Genomic DNA, 22,080 nt, shown 5'->3' with positions numbered 1-22,080 from the left:
GGGGGCGGGGCGGGGCGGGGCTGGCGGGGGGCGGGGCTGGGGGCGGGGCGCGGGGCTGCAGGTCACCGCGGCTCCGCGCTGCGGAGCGGAGCGGCCGCCGCCGGGAGAGGAGCGGGGCCGGGGCCGGGGCTGGACTGGCGGCAGGTGAGTCCGCGCCGGGGCGGTGGGGCCGGGCCGGGCCGGGTCGGGTCTCCCCTCCCTTCCCCTCCCTTCCCCTCCCTTCCCCTCTCTTCCCCTCCCGGCGAGGGGCCGCCGCCGCTTTGCAGCCCCGGGGCGCGGCGCGGCCCTGCCCGCACGGGGCCGGCAGCCCCGCGGAGGGAGGAGGAGAAGAAGGAGGAGGAGGCGGCGGGGCCGCTGGCCCCGGGTCCCCCCAGCACAGCCGGCGCCTCGCTCGCCGCCGGCGGGGGTAGCCCCGTTATTTCGGGGCTGCGAGGCGCGGTGACCCCCCCCTCCCCGGGCGTACGGAGCGGGGGGGGGGGCCGGCAGGGAGGTGACGCGGGGGGACGTCACCTGAGTCCCTTAGCGAGAGCCCCGGCTGGGTGACGGGGAGCGGCTGGTGGCACTGGCGAGCCCCGGGGGCCGCGCTGGTGTGTCCCTGCTTGTCAAACACTCGGTGGCGTCGCCCCCCGCCTCCCCGCGAGCTGGCACCGGCATCCCCAGCAGCTTGTGGCCCCCCCCGAGCCCCCCTGGAAGCACCAGCACCGCAGCCCCCCCTTGGCACTGAAAATCCAGCGTTGGAGGAGCAGCTGAAGTGGCTGGGGGGGTCTCATCTCCCCATCCAGGAGCCCCCCCCGCAGTCCGTGTCCGCGGGCGAAGCTGTCTGTCCTTCCTCCCTCCAGAGACGTCTCCGGCTCCCCGAGGAGGGGTTAAATTCCTCGATAAGAGCCCGGCTCCTCGCTGCATACTTGTGCTGCCTTCCCTGAACTCTGACGGCAGGTTGTTTCGTAACTCCACTTGTGGCCTGTTGGGGGGGGGAAGAACAAACTCCTCTCCCGGGTTTTTTTTTCCCAGTTGCGCCTTAAAAACCCCAATTGCAGGTTAAAAACCCACACGTGAGTTTGAGGGTGGTGCTACACGGAGGAAGGGGGTCACGGCCACGCGCCTCTCGCTCAAACGGAGCGGCCGCCTCCGGCCCAGCCTGGGGTCGGGCTGATCCTGGGAGAAATGAGGAAGAGGCAGGTGAAAACGGGTGAGGAACGATCCGAGGAGGTGAGACGGGAGCTCTGGCTGCTCCTCGCGGTGAGCCAGGCCGGGCTCCCAGGGATGCCGGCGCTAACGGCGCGTTTGCGGGTGCAGCCTCGGTGCTCTGCCGAGACTTGCCAGGCAGGCGCCGAGCCCCGGGAACGTGTGGCAGCACGACTGGCGGCGCTCAGCTGTCAAATGTTGGGGTGCTGGGTCTGGCTGAGACGGGGCAGCGATGCTGTATCCACCCGGCCGCTCACCTCACGGGGTGGCCGTGTGCGGCCGCGCTCCCCACGCAGCGAGAGCTGCGGCTGGTCGTGGAGAGGAGAGGCCCGAGGCGTGCGTGCACGTGCGGTACCCGCGGTGGTGGTGAGCGGGAAGCGTATCCGAACGCTGCTTGTCGTCCTTACCGGGCAGCGCGGGCGGTGTCTGCTGGGGACGGGGGGATGCTCTTCCCTTCTGCTGGTGCCGCTGGAATGCCAGGAATCCTCCCGCATCCCGGTTATCTGCTGGGAGCACGGTGCCTGGCCTCCCTCTCAGCAGCCAGCTTCCCCACGCCCTCTGGAAAGTGATAGCGTGGAAATCGAGAAGCCCCCTCGAGCGCATGCACCTTCCTAAAGCCTTTTTGTAGGAAGTTGTGAGGCCGGGAATTGCGGCTTGCAGCTCCTGTGGGTGCACCATGGCTTGTACCAACACTAGCGTGGCCAGCAGGGACAGGGAAGGGATCTTGCCCCTGGACTCGGCACTGGTGAGGCCGCCCCTCGATGAGTGGGTTCAGTTTTGGGCCCCTCACTCCAAAAAGGCCATTGAATGACTCGAGCGTGTCCAGAGAAGGGCAACGGAGCTGGTGCAGGGTCTGGAGCACAGGTCTGATGGGGAGCGGCTGAGGGAACTGGGGGGGTTTAGTCTGGAGAAGAGGAGGCTGAGGGGAGACCTCATGGCCCTCTACAACTCCCTGAAAGGAGGGTGCAGAGAGGGGGGATGAGTCTCTTGAGCCAAGGAACCAGCGCCAGGACAAGAGGGAATGGCCTCAAGCTGCGCCAGGGCAGGGTCAGACTGGCTCTTAGGAAGGATTTCTTTGCAGAAGGGGTTGTTGGGCGTTGGAATGGGCTGCCCAGGGCAGGGGGGGAGTCCCCATCCCTGGAGGGGTTGAAGAGTCGGGTTGACCCAGCGCTGAGGGACCTGGTGGAATTGAGAACGGTCAGGGTGAGGTTCATGGTTGGACCTGATGATCTTCAAGGTCTTTTCCAACCGGGATGATTCTGTGATTCTGTAGGTGCCCAGCACCCCACAGCACCAAGCACTGCGGGTCTGGAGGTCCAGCACTCTGAAATCTCCCAGTAAGGGGATGCTGGTTGCTCTAAAAACCAAAACTCTTTACAAATCAGTGCGAGAGAGACGTGGCAGTTAGCTCTACCCAGGGCTTGAGGAGGGGGACCTGAGCAACAGTCTGACCCTGAGAAAATAAAGCAACTTCAGAACTAAGTCTGATTTACTTTAAATTCTTTTTTTTTTTCCTTACGCTTAAGAAAAGCGAGTTGCGGCTGTGCTCAGGCGCTTGGTAGCTTTGGATACCTGCAGGCCCCAGCGAGCGTGCTGGGGAGCTTGCCAGACTTGACCAAACCTTTTGGCAGTGGGTGGTGGCTGGCCAAAGTGGTGTGCGACGGCCGGTCTGATTCATCCCCAGGTGCTCCCTTCCCTGCTCTTTGAAATATGATTTGACCAAGAAAGGTAGCGTGGTGTAGCTGCTGCAGATATGGGGATTTACGGCACCTGGGTGAATAGAGGAGCTTCTGCGCCGAAGTATTTTGGGAACTGGATGTAAATGGGGTTGGGTGGGAGCTGGTGTGCTCTGGCAGTGTGTGTGTTGTCCACCTCTATAGTGGAGATGTGTGTTGTGGTTGTCTTTGCCATCACCGTGTGCTGCGTAGAAATATTGCCCGAGGGTGTCTGCTGGGGTCCCCACTGGTTCATCTCATCCATGTTTTTCAATATCTGTCTGCCCTGTCCCATTTGGGTTCAAAAATCTCCAGTGGTGATTGGAAGTGACCCAAGCCCACGTTCTGCTGTCCCCCATGTGCCAGGGGGGTGATGCTTTGGGACCAAATCCAGACAAGGGGTTGATTCTCCCTGGCTAGGAGCCCGTGATGTGCGTGCCAAGGCTTTGGAGCAGAGGATTTTCTCAAGTCACAGAATCATCTTGGTTGGAAAAGCCCTTGAAGCTCCCCCAGTCCAACCATGAACCTCACACTGACCGCTCCCAACTCCACCAGATCCCTCAGCGCTGGGTCAACCCGACTCTTCAACCCCTCCAGGGATGGGGACTCCCCCCCTGCCCTGGGCAGCCCATTCCAACGCCCAACAGCCCCTTCTGCAAAGAAATCCTTCCTAAGAGCCAGTCTGACCCTGCCCTGGTGCAACTCGAGGCCATTCCCTCTAGTCGTGCAATGTCGGGTGCTGTGGTGAGCCAGGAAGAAGTCCGGGTGCTGCTTGACAATGGGTTGCTCTGTGCCCGACTTTAAATAAAGGCGTGAGGGACATTTTAAGTATTAGCTCTGTGTGTATGCGTTGTTTTTAAGAGCATCTTTTTAAGGGATGTTCCTCTATCTGTCCCAACTTGTCTATGCCCTTGTAAACCTCTGTAGTCAAATTAAGGCATAAGCGTGTCTCCATGGAAGGTTTTTAACAAAATCCTATTATTGTAAATGATTGCTAACAATTTTATGTCCTTCCATTTTTCAGATGCCAAGTTCATGAGCTTCTAAAAGCAGCTGATTATCTGGCTTTTTGTGGAGTGGAGTCAGCACTTTCTTGAGGGCTGGGGTGCTTCCAGCTGCCCCGGGCTAGTCATCTAGAATAACTTGTTGCTTTAAAAAAAAAAAAAAAAGAAAGAAAAAAAAGAAAAAAAACAAACCAAAAACCCAAACCTGCAACACTTCTTACCTGAAGACATGGGTGGATCAGACCTAAGCTGGAAATTTTGAGGCAGTTGAGCACTGCCTAAATTTGGGAAGGCTGCTCTGTAACCCTGCTGCAGCTCAGGACCTGCTGGAGCTCTTGGTCTTAGGAGCCACACGCTCAAACCTCCCCACGTCCTCCTGCGTGACTGAGAGGACTGGCGACAGGGTACCACAGTGCTCTCAGCAGCATTCTGGGGCCCAATTTTCCCCACGGACATCCCCTGTGTTGTTAGCACTGTGCTCCTGAGCACGGGGACTTTGGAGGCACCTATAGAATCCTGTAGGAGAGGAGCTGGCTCAGCAGGGCAGCCCGGAGAGCAGCAGCCTCCCCTTTGCTCCCTGCTTTTCCTGCCAGTCCCAGGAAGCCACTGGGAAGGGGTGGGAGCACCCAGCTGGTGTTGTGGAGCTGCCTGGCTGAGGGATTGCAGGAAGAACGTTTTTTAGGGTTCTTGGTGATTTAATGATTCCTGCTGGGAATATTGCTTTCCCTGGGAGGTGCGAGTGTGCAGCAGGGAGCTGGCCTCCGCCTCTGGATGCTTGCCTGGGGCAGTTGGTGCTGTGCAGGGAGTTGGATGAACACCCCAAACATCTCTAGATAAGAATAAAGATGGGTTGGGTTGGGGTTTTTTGGAGGCTTTGTGGTTGCTGTTTTCACTTGCTGATTTTTATTTATTTTCTTTTCCAAGTTCTGGCAATGTTCGGAGGTAGCAGTGCATCTTTCTGCAAAGAGCCACCACACTCATGGTGGGAAGGCTGGGTGGACCAGGCCATGGGCTTTTACCTTTTTTTTGCGTGTCGTGATTGGTGCTGGCTGGTTCCTGCAGCATGAACCGCCCCCCCCTTGCTCCTCTGAGGGCCAATTAATTGTCAGAAAGCAGCTTGTGATCTCTTTGGGCTCTTCTTGACCAGTATGCCCAGGTCTTTGCTTAATGGTTTGTGCCTGTAGAAAGGTGTTTCCAAGGACATCTCTCCTGATCCCGCTGGACGGGGCTTTCTCAAGGCAGCTTGTTGAGTCCTCGGGGTCCCATCCCAAAGGGGTGGCTCTGTGAGGCTTTCCCAGGGCTAACCCAGCCTGGGCACCGGGTGCTACCACATCATACCTGGTCCAAGGTATTCCCAGCTGCCCCACCATCAGTGGGGAAAAAAGCTGTATCTGTCTGCACAGGGATTTGTAGTACACAAAGGATTCCTGTAGGTTGGGTTTTTTAAAAAAAAACCCAAACCCAACAAACTAACAGAATCAACAAAGCAGTCCTTTCCCATTGCTCTTTCTAGTCTTTTAAAAATCTTACAAACTTAGCATTTTATGTGGCAAAAGGACATTTGTTCTCCCACTCCGGCAGGCAGGTATCCCTGGAACTGAGAGTGGATGCACTAGGAACAACACTGCTTTGCATCTTTGAGGTGCTGCATGCCAAGGACTAGTTGTCCCACAAACCATCTTTGCCTCGAGTAATTTTTTGAGTGTTTTAATGCAGTTTGAGGATTGCCTAAGCTGTGACATTGGACTTGGTGCTGTCCTCTTCAAATTCGTTTGGCTGTTTTACTGAGTATTGTGGATATTAACAGTTCTGTCGACTGTGAAACAAGTAGAGGGGCACGGTCAAAATTAAGGCGCCCTCTTGCATAAATCACTTCCTTAACAAAAGAAATTCAAAATTGTATTATGACTGTAAAGGGTGACAGATGCCATCAGCATCCCAAAGGGATTTTTGGACACAAATATCCATAAGGCTTAGAAACACGATATCCATCTTCAGGAGCTGAAGGAAGGGAGTGGAATAGGCTGCCCAGGGAGGTGGTGGCAACACCATCCCTGGATGTGTTTAAGGGTCGTTTGGATGAGATGTTGGGGATACGGTGTAGGGGAGAACTTTGTAGAGTAGGGCTGATGGTTGGACTCGATGATCCCGAGGGTCTTTTCCAACCTGAATGATTCTGTGATTCTGTGAGTATAAAGAAGTTGGCGTAGGAGGCTCAAAGGGCTGAGTTTTCCCAAAGCAACCCTGGGTGAGTGTGTTGCATGAAGATTAAGCTCCTAAATGCTTGTGGAGAACCATGATATTTTTTTTTTTTTATTGCATCTCCCTCTCCACGCAGGTGGGAGGGCCGGTGTGGTCCCTGGCACTGGTTCCCATCCCACTTCAGTCCTTTGGGTACCACCGAGTGCCAGCGGAGCCCCTGACCCCCAGTGTTTGAAGGACACCTACGTGTGGGGCAGGAGATGGGGCCCTTTGCTGGCATCGAAACCCCTTCAGCCAGGGGTTCGCTGCCTCCCAGCAAGGCAGTGCTGGGGGTTAAAGTTGGTCATGCAGGCGTGTTCTCCATCACTTGTTGAAGGACAGTGACTTGTACCCCCCAATGGATGGCCCGTTGTGTTTTAGTGCCAGACAGGAGATTGAGTTGCCTCTCCAGAGATGTGCCTCCATTTTAGTGCTTTAAACAGCTTATTATCTCTGAGTGGGTTCAGGCGGGGATTGATAGCACCTCTGCCTAATTAATCATGTGCCAGGTAGCGTGGAATCAGTGACTTCTAAAATACCCAAGTGTCTTATCAAAGGTTTCGGCCTGGATTAATTCTGGGTCTCTTGTTTATTTGACTCTGTGTGTGAGAGAAAGAAAGGAATGATTTCAGCTCTTGGCAAATGGTCATTAAAGGCCTTTTTAATCCTACAAAGTTATAAATAAATATCCGTGGCAGCATGCACCTGCATATATTCATCAGTGCATCCTCTCCTCCGGAGACCCAGCAGTGCGTCCTTGGCGTGTGGCCGCTTTCCAAAGCGGGGTGGGAAACGGCGAGTTATTCTGGAAATGGAAAATAAAATCTGGAAGGTTTATCCTCAGTTTTGCGTTTGCTAATTTGTTAATTACCCTCTCCCCTAGGATGACAGTTGGAGTGGAAAGAGGATTGCTGGTGGCTGATGCCAACCTCTCTTCTGAAGGAGGCTGGAAGGCAGGTTGAGGGGAGAATATTTGTAGGTCATTTGGCTTTTTCATGTCCCTGGTCCTACTCGAAGTGCAGGGCCCGAATTTTCCTGTAATCCTATGGAAATTAAATCCTTGATCACTTTGAGATGAGACGGGGAGAGCAGCAGGTCAGTGCCTGTCTCCGCTTGCCTTGTAGGTGGCCAAGGTGCATCTCGTCCTCTGGGCTGGCCTGGAAGCTGCACTTCGAGGGTCACTTCTGGTTCTTCTGGAGGCATTGGGAGAAAGAGCTTGTTGGTTGAGTTTTCCCTATTTTGGTCTTGCCCTTGGGGGGGAGAAAATGGAAATTTGGAGGAAATTGAAACCCTTCTCCTCCTCTTTGGCTGGGGAGGAGAAAGCAGGTACTTTGGGTACTTCAGAGTATTTCCAAGGCTTGAACAGGCTCTTGCATCTCCAGATTTGCAGCATTCCTCCTGCATACTGCGTGATGAGAAATAGAAGCTCTTTTCTGACTCGGGGAATGGGCTGTGTGTAATAATTGGGGGAATATTCACAAATTGCCTCATGCTTTCGCTGGTGACTGCTGTGGAAGATGAACGCAGCGGAGATGCTTGACCTGCTGGCAGATGCGTGCCGGGGTTGTGTTTGCATGCGGATGGTCTGGCAAATACCTCTCAGAGCTTGGATTTCAAGAGCTGGATTGCAAGTGAAGACGATGAGCATTTGGGTGTCTTGGAGCTGCTGCGCTGGGGCTCACAGCTGGGCAGCAGTTGCAGGTATAGCAGTGCCTTGACAGCTGAAGAGCAAGCACCAAATATTTTTGTATTAAGAATAAAGGAAATAGTTTTAGGGAAAAACTAAGGGGCAGACTCAACCCTGGAAGGTTTTCAAGTCCAACCCCTAATCCTCAGGGCCGATCTAGGTCAGCCTAGAGTCCAAAGGTACCTAGACCCAGCCTTGCCCCTGTGCTGGGAGCTGGACACCTAAATACTTCTCCAGCCCCTCCTGGACTCAGCATCTGGGCGGGTTCATTTGTCTGAGAAAAAAAGGAGTGTGGCAATGAAAGAGCCTTTGCTCTTTCCCCTCTAATCTACACGCCGTTGCTAATTTTGCTTCACCCACTTGAGAAGAAACTATGAATTTACTCTCGGCTGCTTTCGTGAAGTTGCTCTTCCCTTGCTCATCTGGGGTTGATGGTAATGGTTACAGCAGGTGCTGCTAATGTTTCCCTTGCAAACCTCCATCCTTACAGCACACTTTACTAGCCAGCCTCGCCAGCGCTTCTCCCGCTGTGGATGGTAACCATTAGTGAGGCCAGGGAGAAATACGATGCATTAAGGTGAGGAAGGTGATCCTTCCCCTTCCAGGCGGAAACACTGTAACATGAGTGTGTGCAGTAGGTGGAGGTTGGTTTTTTTTTTTTGCTGCTTTTAATTTATAATGAGCTTTTGGTTGTTTGCTCATCTGCAGGGTGGACTGGCTAGTAAGCATCCCTGAAATGTCATCGCTGCCCATGATCCTTGATGTTTCCACGCTGCTGGCCTGCCATGGCCTCAAATCTTGGCTTAAGAGGGGGGAAAAAATATTCCCCAGCTGCTTCTCAGTGCTGTTTCTGAAGCCTTCATGTGGGTCTGGTGCTGTAGCACACCCAAAAGCTTGGGTGAAAGAAACCGAGAGAAATCCCTGCAAGTGGAGCTGGGATGGGGTGAGCTGCTTCTGCATCGGCCAGGGTGTGAGCCTCTCTCCCCTAAATCCCTGCCGAAGGCTGTCACCCCAAGGCCCATCCCCATCCCATGTCACAGCCCTGGGCAGGATTTGTCCCTGGCCCTTCCTGCCCTTGGCATCAGCCAGCCTTGCTGGTCCACCCCAGGCATGTTAGTGTGAGTCTGTAATTTTAGGGAGGAAGTGGAGCAGAAAATCCCCAAGCCTCTATTTTATTCTTAATGGAGGGTTGCTGGTGTGGTGCTTATGGCCCTCCAGACTTTGGGCAGTTCCTGCAAGATCCTAATGTGTGGGACGCGTCCCGCTTCGGGTGTGGGGGGGACTTCGGTGGTGGTCTGTGGCTTCACGCGATGCTTCAGCTCTTGAGCGATGCAAGTGCCATGGGAGTTAGTTTTCCTGATCTTGACCCTTTGATCTCCTCTGGGTGCAAAAAAAAAGCCCTTGAAACATGGATTTAAGTTCTGCAGGTGCCAAGTGTGGGCTGGGATCCATCTGCCCAGCTCAGGTAAAGCTGCACCTTCGGGGTACGTTTGCAGTGGTTATCCCTGTCCCCAGCTGGGGTTTCTCCAGCTGAAGGAGGAGGGAAAAGCAAGAGTCCACAAAGGTCTTGTGTGGTTTAGAAATTACCGATTTCAGTAATGTGCTGATTTTTTTTAGGGCTTGTTGTCAAGCACACCATGACAGCAGGGAGCTGGATGGGGCGTGATGGGTGGACCAAGAATGCAGGGACTATTATGGCCACCACTAAATAAGCTGCTCAGGTGTAAATTAGAGCCCTGTGCCTGCTGCTTCCTTGCTCCTGGGTGCTTGCAGCTATCTTGCATAAGAGCTGGTGACTTCGCTGGGCCTTGGGGGTGAGTAACGCTTGCACAGCCTCCCTGTGATGGCAGAAGGATGAAGAGCTGCCTCTCTGGGCTGTGTCCGCTCTGGCAGGACTCGTTTGTCACCTCTTGAGCTTGTTTAACCTGTCAGCTCTTTGTGCTGGGGTGAAGTAACCCATTTGCTGCCGCAGGCTGGAGCCCTGTGCCTGTGTCCTGCCTGTACCCTGATGGCCCCCACGCTACAGGAGCGAGCAGTGACCTCTTGGCTGCTTTGCACCAGGCCAGGAGATGGTGTCCCTTCGGGATCCCAGAGCCACCGGCACTATGGAAACGTTCTGTGCAGTGACAGTGACCATCGGTGGTAACCAGAGCCTGCTGCAGGGACAGCTTGTTTGGAGCCATAGATGATCACCTCTGCCCAGCGTGGGACCTGCCAGCCCAGGAGGAGCCACGGCATCAAGCCTCGCCATGGCTGATCATTTCCACCCAGCGTTAGACTCACCAGTGGCGTAAACCCTCGGCCACAGCCTCAACCCTCTGGCCTGGCATGGACATGGCATGGGAAGCCCAGCAGAGCTGCTCTGTCCCTGCAACGCCCCAGCCAAGGGCAGATGCTGCTCCAAAAGAGGGACCTGAGGCAGGAGGACGCTGTTGATGGGCTGGAGGGGAGCTTGGACCACGGCCCATCCCCTCCAACCGGCTGCAAGATGAGAGTCAGGAGGCTTTGGTTCCCCATGAATCTTCTCCATGTTGGGTCACCTCTCCACACCTGAGTGTGCTCCTGTCCCACCGGAGGGTTTCAGCACACGTGCAAGTACCATCTCTTCCCTTTGGTGCCCAGGAGCAGGTCCGGGGCTTCAGGCAGGGCGGGACCACAGGAAGCATTAAATAGCTGCTGGATGTGTCACTGCAGCAGCTGATCAGGGCGGTGAGTCAGGGCCAGCCTGCCAGCGCTCCGGCACGCGGGATGGCGGCACGGGGCCACTCCTCACCACTTGCTCTTTACTCATGTATTGTTTGGGTCTGTTTTGTTTTTTTTAACTTGTGTGTCTGCACGGAGCTGGGATGAGCATCCCCCCTTGGCATCGGGCGCGAGAGGGTCGAGATCAAAGCAGGAGAGCATCAGGTGGGAGAGTACCCCAACGTCCACCTGGAGCACGTCCAAGGGATGTGCTCGTCCCCATGGACACCTTGGCTCTCCTTGGATGGTGGGCTCTCAAGTATAAATACACTTTTATTAACGACGAGTCTTTATAACCCTACTCCCAGCCCAAGCCCTGACCCAGAAGGCTAGTCTTATGGCTTTTTGCTGTTTTAATTAGGCTAGCTGGGAAGCTCTCCCTGTGCCGCTGCCTCCTGCCTGCCCGGCCCCATACCCAGCTCTCGGTCAGGGGGTGGACATAGCGAGGGAGGTGAGCGGACCCCCCGAAATGGGTGAAGCCTCAGCACTGGTGGGATGCTTGGCTCAAAACCTTCATGCTGGTCCCAGATGGTGCTTGTTAGGAGCTCTGGTAGAGGCATTTGGGATGCAGCGAGATTTGGGTTGCAGCTGGTCTTGCTGTTGGGTGCAAAATTGGTGGGTTTTTCCTAATGGGATACTTTTTGTGTGTGTGTGTGTGGCAAAATGTGGGAGAAAGGCACTTGCAAAGTGTTCACAATCCGTGGCTGAAAGGTGCTGTCTCAGCTTCTGAGAGTCCCTGTGGGGGACACGGTGGGGGTCCCCACAAATCGGTGGCAATCCTCACTTCTGTAAGGAGGGTGACTGGCCAGTTGTCTTGGCCGTCCCTGTATTATTTCAGGTCCAGGGAGATCACCGAACCCTTGCGGGTCCCGGCAGCCATCAGGATGGTGGTTTGCAGGAGCTGTGCAAAACGTGCATCCTCCTGCACGTGCAGAACTGCTCCTTCATCTCCTCTTCCTTTAGCCCAGCAGCGTCAGGGAGGCTGGGAGGAGATGGCAGCACCAGGAAACAAAATAAGGCTGCAAGATCTGAGATTGTTAATTTTTTAAAAAAATATATATATTTTTTTTTTTTTTTAGTGTCGGCATTTGAAATTCCAACTCCCAGTTAGGAAATTTGTTGAAGTCGTGGTATGAATCATCCCTATCCTCAGTTTTAGGACCCATTGCATGGCGAAGGGAGCAGAAAATTAGTCACTTTGTTAATCTGCTTCCAATAAAAATGATTTAAAAATCCATACCGGGGGGGGGGGGGGGGGAAGCGGAAATAAGAATTAAATGAGAGCGGCTTTTGGGAGCGGCCGTCACGTGTCCTGGGGCCCGCAGCCACCTGCTCACTTCCCTGCACTGTTTTCGGGGCAGGCAGCAGGGTCTGGCAGCTGCCTGCACTTCTGGTTTGTGATCAAAGTGACCTCCTAGGGCAAATACACACAAAGGCAGCTGGAAACCGGCCTCCTGCCGAGAAGTGCTTTTTCCCCCCAAGAAAAGTGATTCTTGCCAAAAAAAAAAAAGGCGCTTTTTGCTACCTGGTGGTGTAACAAAGGCACCCACTGATTAAAGCAGGGGGTCAGCAGCAAAGCTTGGGGAGATCGAGGTCATATTGGCAAGTGGAGCAATGAGACCACCCCGCAGCTGCTGATCTTTTAGGAGTGATGGTAAAGAGCTGGGGGGGGGGGGGGCTACGGTGGAGTGATGCTGGGGGGGCAAGGTGGAGGTTTGGGGGTTTATTGCCTGGTGGCTTTTAGGGCAGGTTTTTTTGAAGCAGGGTGATGCTGATGTGGTGGGGTATTTGGGGTGAGATGCTGGTGCAGGTTGTGATGTCCCGCTGAGCGGGGACTGGGGGGTGCGAGGAGCATCGCTGGGCCCCCCCAGCTGACGATGAGCTGCCTTCATCCTGTCAGCTCCTCCGTCAGCCCAGGGCTCTGGGGGAAGAGGGGCAGCCATGCTGGTTTTGGGTGGGCTGGGGGAGCTCATCCTGCCCTGGGAAGAGCCCCCAGACCTATTTACCCCCCCCTTGCAAGGGGGCAGATAACTTCCAGTATCCGGCAGCAAACTGGGGATAGCGATCCCCCAAAAGCCCCAGGGCGAGCGATGGGTTAATGGGGATCCCCTGTGCTTGCCAAGGATTTAAGGAAATTATAATAAAAATTATTGGATTTTTGGGGTGCTGGGGGGGATGTGGTGGGGAGGGATGCGCCGGCTGCTTTTTGGGGTGTTTTCCCCATATTGGGAGAAAAGCTGGCAGTGGCGCGCGGCGCTGGCTGCCGGTACGCGATTGCCAGGCCCGGGGTTGAACCCTGGTGTGCTGGCAGCCATCCCACGCCGGCGGCAATCGGCAGCCGCTGGATTCTTCGGGCGAGGTGAGGCTGTGCGACGCCACTCAACTGGCTGGGTTATTTTTTTTTGATTTATTTTTAAGCTCCCGGCCTCCCCGTGGGGTCGGGGCAGGTGAAGCCAGGTTCCCTGCTAGCTGGGTCCCTGGCTGGGGTGTGCGTGGTGCTCCCCAGGGTGTGTTGCCACCCCAAATTTAGCGTTAGGGTGCCATGGCAGGGGGGTGGATGGGAAGGGTGGCTTCGGGGTGAGCTGGGTGGTGCCACGGCGGCGCCTGGACTTTGCTCCACGCAGGCGCTGGTCACAGCCTTGACTGCACAGGGTGGGGGGAGCGGTGCCAAAACCCAGCTTTGAAACAAAATTGGACTAAAACTTGCAAATTTTCCTAGGCTTGGGCTCGCAGGGGGGTCGGCCGAGCCCAAGGTGCCCTTTGCCCCCGCTGGTTTTCCCCGTCCACCCAGCCAAGGCAAACATGAGCTCAGCAGTGAGGTATTTGCAGCGGCCGCTCCGTGCCCACGTTTCGGAGGAGGGCACGGGGGTGGCACCAGCGGGACCTGGCACCCGCAGGGAACTGCCTCACCAAGCCGTGTCTTCCCCCGTTTCTCCTTGCCTTTCTCAAAAATCCCTCATTGCCAGAGGCGGGACCCCTCGAGCCCTCCCTTTGACTACTCAAGCAGGCAACAAAAAATAAGCAAGAAGTGATGTTTAACCCAAGGTCAAGCTTTCTCACAGCCTGTCTGCAAACTTGGGAGAGCTGGAGCTGAGGGATGGGGAGGCTGCAACCAGCCGGGAAAACAGTTTGGGACCCTTTGGACGGAGGGCCTGGAAATTTTCTATATACATTCCTCTGCCCAGGGGTTTCAGACAAGCCTGATGCTAGAAAAAACAGTGTTATAGGGGTGGAAAAAAGTTACATCTTTGTTTGCATAGTGTTTGAAAACACTGTAAGCTCAAATATAAGTTCTTTGCAGCTTGTGCTTAATTTTTTAATTTTTTTTTTAAGACTGTTGCAGTTGTTGAGCTACTGGAAGAGGCAGGAGTTGGCTGCACGTGGGCTAACAGGTGTTATTTTAATGCAGGAGAAGTAACCGCTGGGTGGGAGTCAAGCTGTGCCCTGGTGTTAGGCACAGCATCCCCAGGAGACTGGACTTTGCCACAGGCTTACATGCCTGGCTCCCCCGCCTTTGGTCACGTTTTTGTGCAGAAAGAGGCTTTATTTTAATTTCTTAATCCCTCTCTGATAAATTGAGATGGAGGTAAATAGGTTAAAATGTGCATTATCTGCACCTTCTCTCAATACCCTGTTGTGAGGGTGGGCAGTTAGTGGTTTTCTCTGCCTTTTCCAATATTGTTTGGAAAATCCCCTGGTGCTGCGCTACCAAATTGTCAGTGAAATCACAGTGAAAGTCCAGCAAACCCATTAAAAGTCTGCATTTGCAGCAGAAATAAGCCGGGCGTCTTCCGGGCACCATGCAGGCACACAAACCCCATCATTTCCCACCACAGGAAGATTTGGACCTGCTGCCCAAGACATGAGGGGGGAAAAAAAAAGTTTGTGGGGGTTTTTTGGTTTTGGTTTCTTTGTTGGTTTTTGGGTTTTTTTTCAGATGAACATCAGTGTTTTAATAATATCAATAAAAATGCAATCCGTGCGCAGGGAGGATGGAGGGTGGCAGCGAGCAACTGCTTGGTCTGGGATGCACCTATGGGATGCTGCCATTAAAGATGATTTAATGACGCCGCTCTTAGGGTCTCATGTTCCTCGTTAGTGGCTTGGGATGGAAACCTGGTTTCTTTTCTCCCTGCAGGCAGCCTGTGCTGCGATGACCCAGCGCCCCTAAGGCCCAGCAGCCGTGGGGATGGAGCTGAAGGTCTGGGTGGACGGGATCCAGAGGGTTGTCTGTGGCGTCTCGGAGCAGACCACCTGCCAAGAAGTGGTTATCGCCTTGGCACGGGCCATCGGTGAGCCATCTCCATCTTCTGGGGGGATGCCCCTTTGCAGAGGGTGGCATCTGCCAAGGGGGTGTCGCATCTGCAGGTGCCTCCGGGGAAGGGGAGACATTAGGCGGGCGGGTGGGGGTTGTGCTCTGGGGTGGTGGAGATGTCACCAGTCACCCGTGGGGCACGCCGCTGCTGGCCGTGGCGTTCCCCATCTGACGTGCTCACCTCCTCCCGGCAGGTCAGACGGGCCGCTACGTGCTGGTGCAGAAGCTGCGGGAGAAGGAGCGGCAGCTGCTGCCGCTGGAGTGTCCCTTGGAGTCGCTGGCCAAGTGCGGGCAGTACGCCAACGATGTGCAGTTCGTCCTGCGGCGGACGGGCCCCAGCGTGGCCGAGCGGCCCTCCTCGGAGGGCACTCCCCAAGCCCCCGAGAGGACGTTCATCCGGGCCAGCTTGCCCATCAAGCCCAGGCACGCCGGCACGGATGCACCCCGTTCCCAGGAGCCAAAAAAATCCATGACCTTCAACTTGGGTCCTACAGGCTCCGGTGACCCATTCGCCATGAGCCGCTGGAGGCACCAAGCGCGGGAAGGGATGGACTTGGAGGGCGGTGGGGTTGTCCAGCCCTCCAAGGAGGAGCTGTTTAGGAGGGTGCTGCGGCAGCAGGAGCAGCTGCATTCCTTGGAGGCCCACGGGGACACCCTGGAGACGGACCTACGGCTCTGGGAGCGTGGCCGGCTTGCTGGTCAGGAGGATGAGATCCTCTACCTGGAGCACCTGGTGCGGAGGAACGAGACGGAGCTGGGCGAGGAGGAGTTTTGGCAGAGTGAGCTCCGGTTGGAAAAGGAGTGTGAGCGGGAACGGCAGGAGCGGGTTAGAAGCCTGCGGGCCAGTCTGGAGGAGTACACCCAGAGGATCTACGAGCTGAGCGCCCGGACCGAAGCCCTGCAGGAGGAGATCCAGTGGGAGATGGCCGAGAGGGCCAAGAGGGGGAAGGAGACCCCTGCGCCCAGCCCCACAGAGCTGGAGGACATGGCCACCAAGATGAAAAGGGACCTGGAGGCCAAGGTCAAGCAAGGCACCCAGCTGGAGAGCAACCTGGCCAGCGTGGAGAAGGCCCTGGAGGAGGCTGAAAGGAACCTGCAGGTAGATAGGATGGGGTTGAGCAGCCCCATGGGGTGGTGGGATCTTCAGGAGGGGATGGAACCAGCTTTCTAGTGATATGGGGCTGATGGGTTGAGTGGGGTTGGTCCTGCCCCAGCTGGCCGGTGAGTGTGAAGGTGGCTCAGCAGCACTGACCGCTGTTGGGGGAACACCACTACTGTTACCCAGCCAGCGCAGGGTCCACACCCATCGCTCTCCGTGCAGGCCACGCCTGGGCTGGGGGTCCTGCTGGCTGGTGCGCGGGGGAGTACGGCATCGCCCCGCTCTGGCACGGACAGTGGTGCTGGAGCAAATGATCCATGTGTGGGGTGAGTGGCCTTGGCACAAAGATTGATGTCATCTTGGATAAAGGGAGTTGTGGAGGGGGATGGCGCAGGTGGGATGGTGCACGAGGCCTTTTGACCACGCAAACTGTGCAGGGGCTCAGGATCGTCGCGGGGGGATGCGTGGTGTGGAGATGGCAGCGGTGGGGCTGAGCCACTGGTCCCCCTGGCTCGCCTGTCCCGGCTCCTCCAGCATCAGGGGGTCCAGGCGCTGTGTGATGCCCACCCTCTGCCCACAGGGTCCCCTTTGGCAGAGCAAAAAGGAGCAGCTTTTGCCCAGCCAGGCGGTGGTAGCTGCCCATGCTTCCAGCATCTCATCTTGAGCATCAGCTTTGCATCCAGCGTCTCCCAGCACCGCGGCGGCCGCCGTTTGACGGGTGCTCGCACCCTCTTGTGGAGACGCCGCAAAGCAGGGTCGTTCCCCAAACACGTCCCTGCCACCCAGGCTCCCCGCAGACCCTTGGCGCGGGGTGGCCAAGCCGTGGCACCCCCAGGTCCCCTCCGCTGGCTCTGGCAGGGTGAGCCCCTAGCTTGGGGTGTGGGGGGGGGGGTGTGCTCCAGCTGGTTTTGAGGCATGGGGGGGACGTGCGGCTCACCCTGTCCCCACCCTCGGTGTGTGTTTTGCAGGCCCAGACCCAAGAGCTGGAGGAGTTAAATAAGGAGCTGAGGCAGTGTAATTTGCAGCAGTTTATTCAGCAGACGGGGGCCACGGTGACTGTCCTGCAGGCCAGGTCCGAGGAGGACGCCCAGCCGGAGCCGAGCCTGTGCGAGCTGCCAGCCTGCCGGAGAAACGGAGGTCAGCACGCCGCCGCCGGCTCGGCCGTGGGGGCTGCTCCGCGGGACCCCTGCCCGCTCCCTGCCTCCCCCTCCAAGGGGGTTGGCACCCCCTCCAAGGGGGTCTGCCCCAAAGCTGGCCGCTTCCGCCCCAGGCGCTGAGGTTAGGCAGCAGGGATGGGGTTTTAGTGCTGGCACGGCAGTTGCTCACCACCCTGGGGGGGTCTCTGAAGTTTGCCAGCCCTGGGGGCTCCTTCCCCGCGAGGGAGGGGCTCCTCATAGCCACGCTCAGGGGTCAGATCCTGCACTGCTGCTTTTCGGGCCAGGGTGGCTGCAGGGAGCTTTCCTTCACTGCGTGCCACCGGCGGCGGTGGCAAAGAGCAGGTGGCAAAGAGCAGGTGGCCGAGGGCCAGCGTCAGCCCCCGGGAGCTGTGGGCTGGTGGGGATGGGCTCCAGCTGCCGATAAGCTCTTTGTGTTTGGCCAGTGAAGGGCGAACGCGGTGCCCAGGGCCACATCTGCATCCTGGCAGGAAGGAGAGGAGGCAGCGGGGGGCTCTCGTGCAAGGGGACAGGGGAAAACGGGGACCCAGTCGTTGATCCTCTGGAGCACCCGGGTGGCGAGACACGGCTGCCCGGTGGCACTGCAGCCGCTGTGCCTGCTGAAGCGCGGGAGGCGTGAGCTCTGCCTCAGCCAGGCGGTTTTTTTTCCCCATCCCGCAGGTTTTCCTCCCGCTGCCAGCACCGACTCGCCTCTCCGGGCCAGCGCCAAGCAGCTCCTCGGCCATCCCAGGACCCTGCCGGAGCCCCTGGTGTCCAGCCTGAACCCCGAGGGTGCGTATGTCCCAGCGAGCCCCCGGCTCTGGGGAGGGTGCGTGGGAACTGGGGGGGGTTGCGGAAGAGGCTTTTGCTGCCCAAAACGGGCTGCAGAGAGCGAGCGTGTGCTGGGAGCGGGAGGCCGGAGCTATTTATAGATGCCATTAGAAAGAGCAGAGCTGATACCCCGGCAGCCTCTGCTCTGCTGGGGGGGGCCTGCTGGGAGCTACGGAGGGTGCTCCTCACCCCTTCTCCTGCCACCCCACATCCCCTGGGGCGAGGACTTTGTTAGAGTTAAGATGAGGAGGATTTGGCTCCCATCTTTTACAGGAGTCCCTTTTGCTCCGTCTCGGGGGCCGGTTCACCCCATGAGCCTTTCCACTCCCCGTGAGCCTTTTTCCACGTCACGCCACGTTTTCAGCTGCAGCAGAAGCAAGCTGTGATGTCCCTGCCCACCGTGGCAGTTCTGCCTGCATCCCCTTCCCACCCACGCCACCATCCCCTCCTGCCTGCCATCCTCCTCGCAGCCTGAAACCTCCATCTCACCAGATGCTGCGGCGTCAGCACGTCCATCTCCCAGTCCAGGCTCTGCGCTCGCATACGTCCTGTTTTCTATTTCACTTTTCTTTTCGCAAGAGCTTGTGATGGGGTTGCTCAGATTGTTTTTTGTCTTGTCTTGCAGTCATATCAGCCAGGCAGAGCATCTGGAGGTAGAAGGGCCCGGCCAGCGAAGGATCGATTGCCTTGCAAGTGTAACTGTATAAATAAACCATATTATATATATATTTTTTTTTTTTACTGCTTTATATCGTGAATGGATGTGGACAGCCAGAGTATTTTTACAGACTGTAAAATAAAACCAGAGACTGACAACACAAAGCAACCCTCGTCCCCTGCGGATGGAAGCGACCCCCTTCTTCTATTTTTTTTTTTTTTTTTTTGAAGTGCTTTCTATATTCAACAGAAAACCGCAGGGCTCCTGTTCCGCACAGCCTCCTCGAAAGACCCATCGTGCATTCGGAAGAGGCCTCGCCGCTCTGACGAGGGGAGCGAAGCTGCCGTGGAGACCTGCCTGGATGGAGCAAGTGAACGGGTTTTACAGCATCTCGCTGCAGCACGTGGTGACAAACAGCCTCTTCACTGGCTGCAGGGGACGCACAAGAGCAGCTTTAAGACAAATTTCTGCCCCCCTCTTTTTTTTATTGTTATTATAAGAAACTTGTAGTAGAAACCCCCTTTCTACAGTGCCACGGACCAGGCTTCAGGGGAGCAGGGAACTCACAGTGGGGGCTTGTTTTTCTTAAATCCACGTAATTTTTCAACTTGTTTTTAAAATTTAAAAAAAAAAAAATCACAGAATGAGCCCTTCCCCAGTGGTGGCGCGCGTGGGGAGCAGGACCAAAACGCTCTTGGTGACATTTCACTGATGTTTTACTTGATGGCCAGTAGTTACTCTCGGGTTTTGTTCATCTGTCCCAGTGGGTTGCCTTGTATTTTAATTGCAAAACCAAAGCGGTTTGGGGAGGGGATGGGTTTGTCCAGGAGGTCCCCGAGTCCGTTTTCAACACGTCATATGCAAAAAATGTGACTCGGGCACAGCGTTCGCCGTTAAATCCCGCTTTCCCTGTATGAATGTAATCCTGTGTGCCGCGGTTTCAATTTTCAATAAATCTTTGGGAAAGGATTTGAGCAAAGCGAGCGTGAGCGTGCTGTTGTGGCCCAGGGCGAACTGTCCTGGCTGGCTCCTGGGCCGCTGCCCGACGGGCATGTCCGAGCGGTTTGCACACCCCACAGCTGCCTCTTTCGTTTCTAAGCCATCTCTTTCCATTTGCTGAATTAAAGCTGTAAGTATTTTTTTGACTGAATGCATGCTGCTCTTTTTTTTTTTTTTTTTTTTTTAAATCACAGAATTGCACAGAATCATCTCGGTTGGAAAAGACCTTGAAGATCCTCCAGTCCAACCATTGACCTAACATTGACAGTTCCCAACTCCACCAGATCCCTCAGCGCTGGGTCAACCCGACTCTTCAACCCCTCCAGGGATGGGGACTCCCCCCCTGCCCTGGGCAGCCCATTCCAACGCCCAACAGCCCCTTCTGCAAAGAAATCCTTCCTAAGAGCCAGTCTGACCCTGCCCTGGCGCAGCTTGAGGCCATTCCCTCTTGTCCTGGCGCTGGTTCCTTGGCTCAAGAGACTCATCCCCCCTCTCTGCACCCTCCTCTCATGGAGTTGTAGAGGGCCATGAGGTCTCCCCTCAGCCTCCTCTTCTCCAGACTAAACCCCCCCAGTTCCCTCAGCCGCTCCCCATCAGACCTGTGCTCCAGACCCTGCACCAGCTCCGTTGCCCTTCTCTGGACACGCTCGAGTCATTCAATGGCCTTTTTGGAGTGAGGGACCCAAAACTGAACCCACTCATCAAGGGGCGGCCTCACCAGTCCAGGGGCAAGATCCCTTCCCTGTCCCTGCTGGCCATGCAAAGTGCTTTACAACCAGCCAATGAATGTTGTCTCTGGTGAGAGCACAGCCATCTCCGGGATGAAACATGGCAGCGTTTTAATAATGCACAGCAGCAGCTCAGAGCATTGGAGGACAGGAGGTGAAGGGGATGGTGCTCAGCTGCAGATAGGTAAGGGGGAAACCTCCCCTTCGCCTTTCAGGCCCCTCCGTCTGCACCTGGATAACCGCAAGCGAGAAGATCGGCTCTTGCTCTCCATCAGCATCTCCCCTGAGGCTCTGCTGGGCTCTGGCCCCCCAGGACATGCCCCGCTCAAAGCTGATTCTCGAGGTGCCACCGCAGCTCAGCAGGTTGGTCAATACTGAAGAATTAAAGTTTGCTTCGCCAGGAGGGCGCTGAGGCAGCTGTGCCTCCAGTTACGACAGTTGCCGCAGCGGGGAGATGCAATTTCAGAGTTGTCTGTTTTTTGAATCAGGGTGGGTGTTTTGTTTGGGCTTTTTTTTGCCCTCCTTAAATCACGCATCTTGGGGAAAACGAGTTAAAAATACGTTTGCTCCACGCAGCCACATCAAGAAGATTCTCCCCTGCTTGCTTGCTTTCTGGGTTTCTTGCACTCGTTTTTTGGACTCTCCTGCTGTTAAAATGAGACTCCACCTTGCTAAGAAGAGAAGCGGAGGGTGATGGAGGCTGTGAAGAGCATTTTACTGCTGCCTGGGGAAAAAACATGCAGAAAGTAGGTTCAGAAAACGCGCTTGCCTTGGACATGGCCGGATTTTGGGATGTTACGTGAAGTCCCCTGCGTGCCCTGAAAAGCTGACCTCTGCGGGTTAAAAAATGGATCTTTCTGTTCTGGGGCTACATTTGTAGCTTTGCCTTCTGCAAAATAAATGGGAATAAAGAGAAAAGGATTATCACTTATGGCGCCTCCTGCTGGGAAAAACAGGGCAGAAAGTTAATTTGGATCTCGATTTTGCGTGGAATTTTTGCCCTGCGCTTCTACTTATATATTATTTGCTTATTATTTTTGTGGGTTATTTCTGTTCAGCCATAATCTGACAGGCCAAACTAGCACCAATCTTTTTTGGAAGGGGGGAGGAAATAAGGGTTTAAAAACCAGATTTTGGCCCTGCAGCTGATGCGCCCTGGCTGGGATGCAGGATTTGGAACTGCTACGTGGGCTGGGGGACAGTGTAACTCTGTCCTGTCCCCCACTGAGGTCTGAGAATCAGGTGTGGGGTTAGGGAAAGCACCATGGTTGAGGGCTAACTCTGTTTCTTCAGCTCGAGGCATTTTGCAGATTTTTTTTTTTTTTCATTTTGTGTCCTATAAGCCATCACCCAGCTGCTGCAAAGGCAGCGGTGTTTTGTGAGGTGATAAATTACTTTGATTAATGCCTCTCCCCCTGCCATGCCGCACACTGCGGTGGGGGGAGAGGTGTTAATCAAACTCATTTATTACCTTAGGAAACTCCCCACCCGCGAGTGACCTATATTCCTCCCGGCACGGGGGGCAGGCAGCGGCACAGCGCCCAGGCAGGTCCCCGCGCGTTATTTAACCGAGCGAGGCTCGATACCCGCTCTGGCTCCCCCGCCTTTCTGCTTTTATCTGCTCTAAAGGCTGTGTCAATAATACATTTCTGCCATTGAATATTTTATTGATGGTTTGACTTTTTTGCTGCTCACAATTCCCATTTCAAGGCTGCGTGATTG

General features: G+C 55.7%; 1 protein-coding gene across 4 annotated transcripts; it reads left to right on the top strand.

Annotated features, from left to right (window-relative positions):
- The first annotated feature begins 107 nt into the window (after positions 1–107).
- RASSF7 (Ras association domain family member 7) lies at positions 108–19,781 on the top strand. Of its 4 annotated transcripts, none has more exons than XM_074842473.1 (6): positions 108–144; positions 14,713–14,866; positions 15,084–15,988; positions 16,957–17,125; positions 17,824–17,934; positions 18,599–19,781. In XM_074842473.1, exons 2-6 carry the CDS (start codon positions 14,764–14,766, stop codon positions 18,628–18,630), a joined length of 1,320 nt encoding a protein of 439 aa, XP_074698574.1. In that variant the 5' UTR covers positions 108–144; positions 14,713–14,763; the 3' UTR covers positions 18,631–19,781. The 4 variants fall into 4 exon arrangements, with proteins under 4 accessions (XP_074698574.1, XP_074698575.1, XP_074698573.1 ...); XM_074842474.1 differs by lacking the exon at positions 108–144 and adding an exon at positions 10,336–10,427 and having other exon boundaries at positions 14,717–14,866; XM_074842472.1 differs by lacking the exon at positions 108–144 and adding an exon at positions 10,497–10,541.
- The last annotated feature ends 2,299 nt before the right edge of the window (positions 19,782–22,080 follow it).

This window comes from Strix aluco, chromosome 16 (genome assembly GCF_031877795.1).
Source record: "Strix aluco isolate bStrAlu1 chromosome 16, bStrAlu1.hap1, whole genome shotgun sequence".
Lineage (NCBI taxonomy): Eukaryota > Metazoa > Chordata > Aves > Strigiformes > Strigidae > Strix > Strix aluco.
This window is presented reverse-complemented; position numbering and strand designations above follow the sequence as displayed.

What these genes read in the sequence shown, in the direction of transcription:
- RASSF7 (XM_074842473.1), top strand. Translation starts at nt 14,764, where the DNA reads ATGGAGCTGAAGGTCTGGGTGGACGGGATCCAGAGGGTTGTCTGTGGC. An exon ending in CGCCTTGGCACGGGCCATCG is followed by an intron (nt 14,867 to 15,083) that starts GTGAGCCATCTC and finishes TCCTCCCGGCAG; the next exon opens with GTCAGACGGGCCGCTACGTG. An exon ending in AGCCTGCCGGAGAAACGGAG is followed by an intron (nt 17,126 to 17,823) that starts GTCAGCACGCCG and finishes CCCATCCCGCAG; the next exon opens with GTTTTCCTCCCGCTGCCAGC.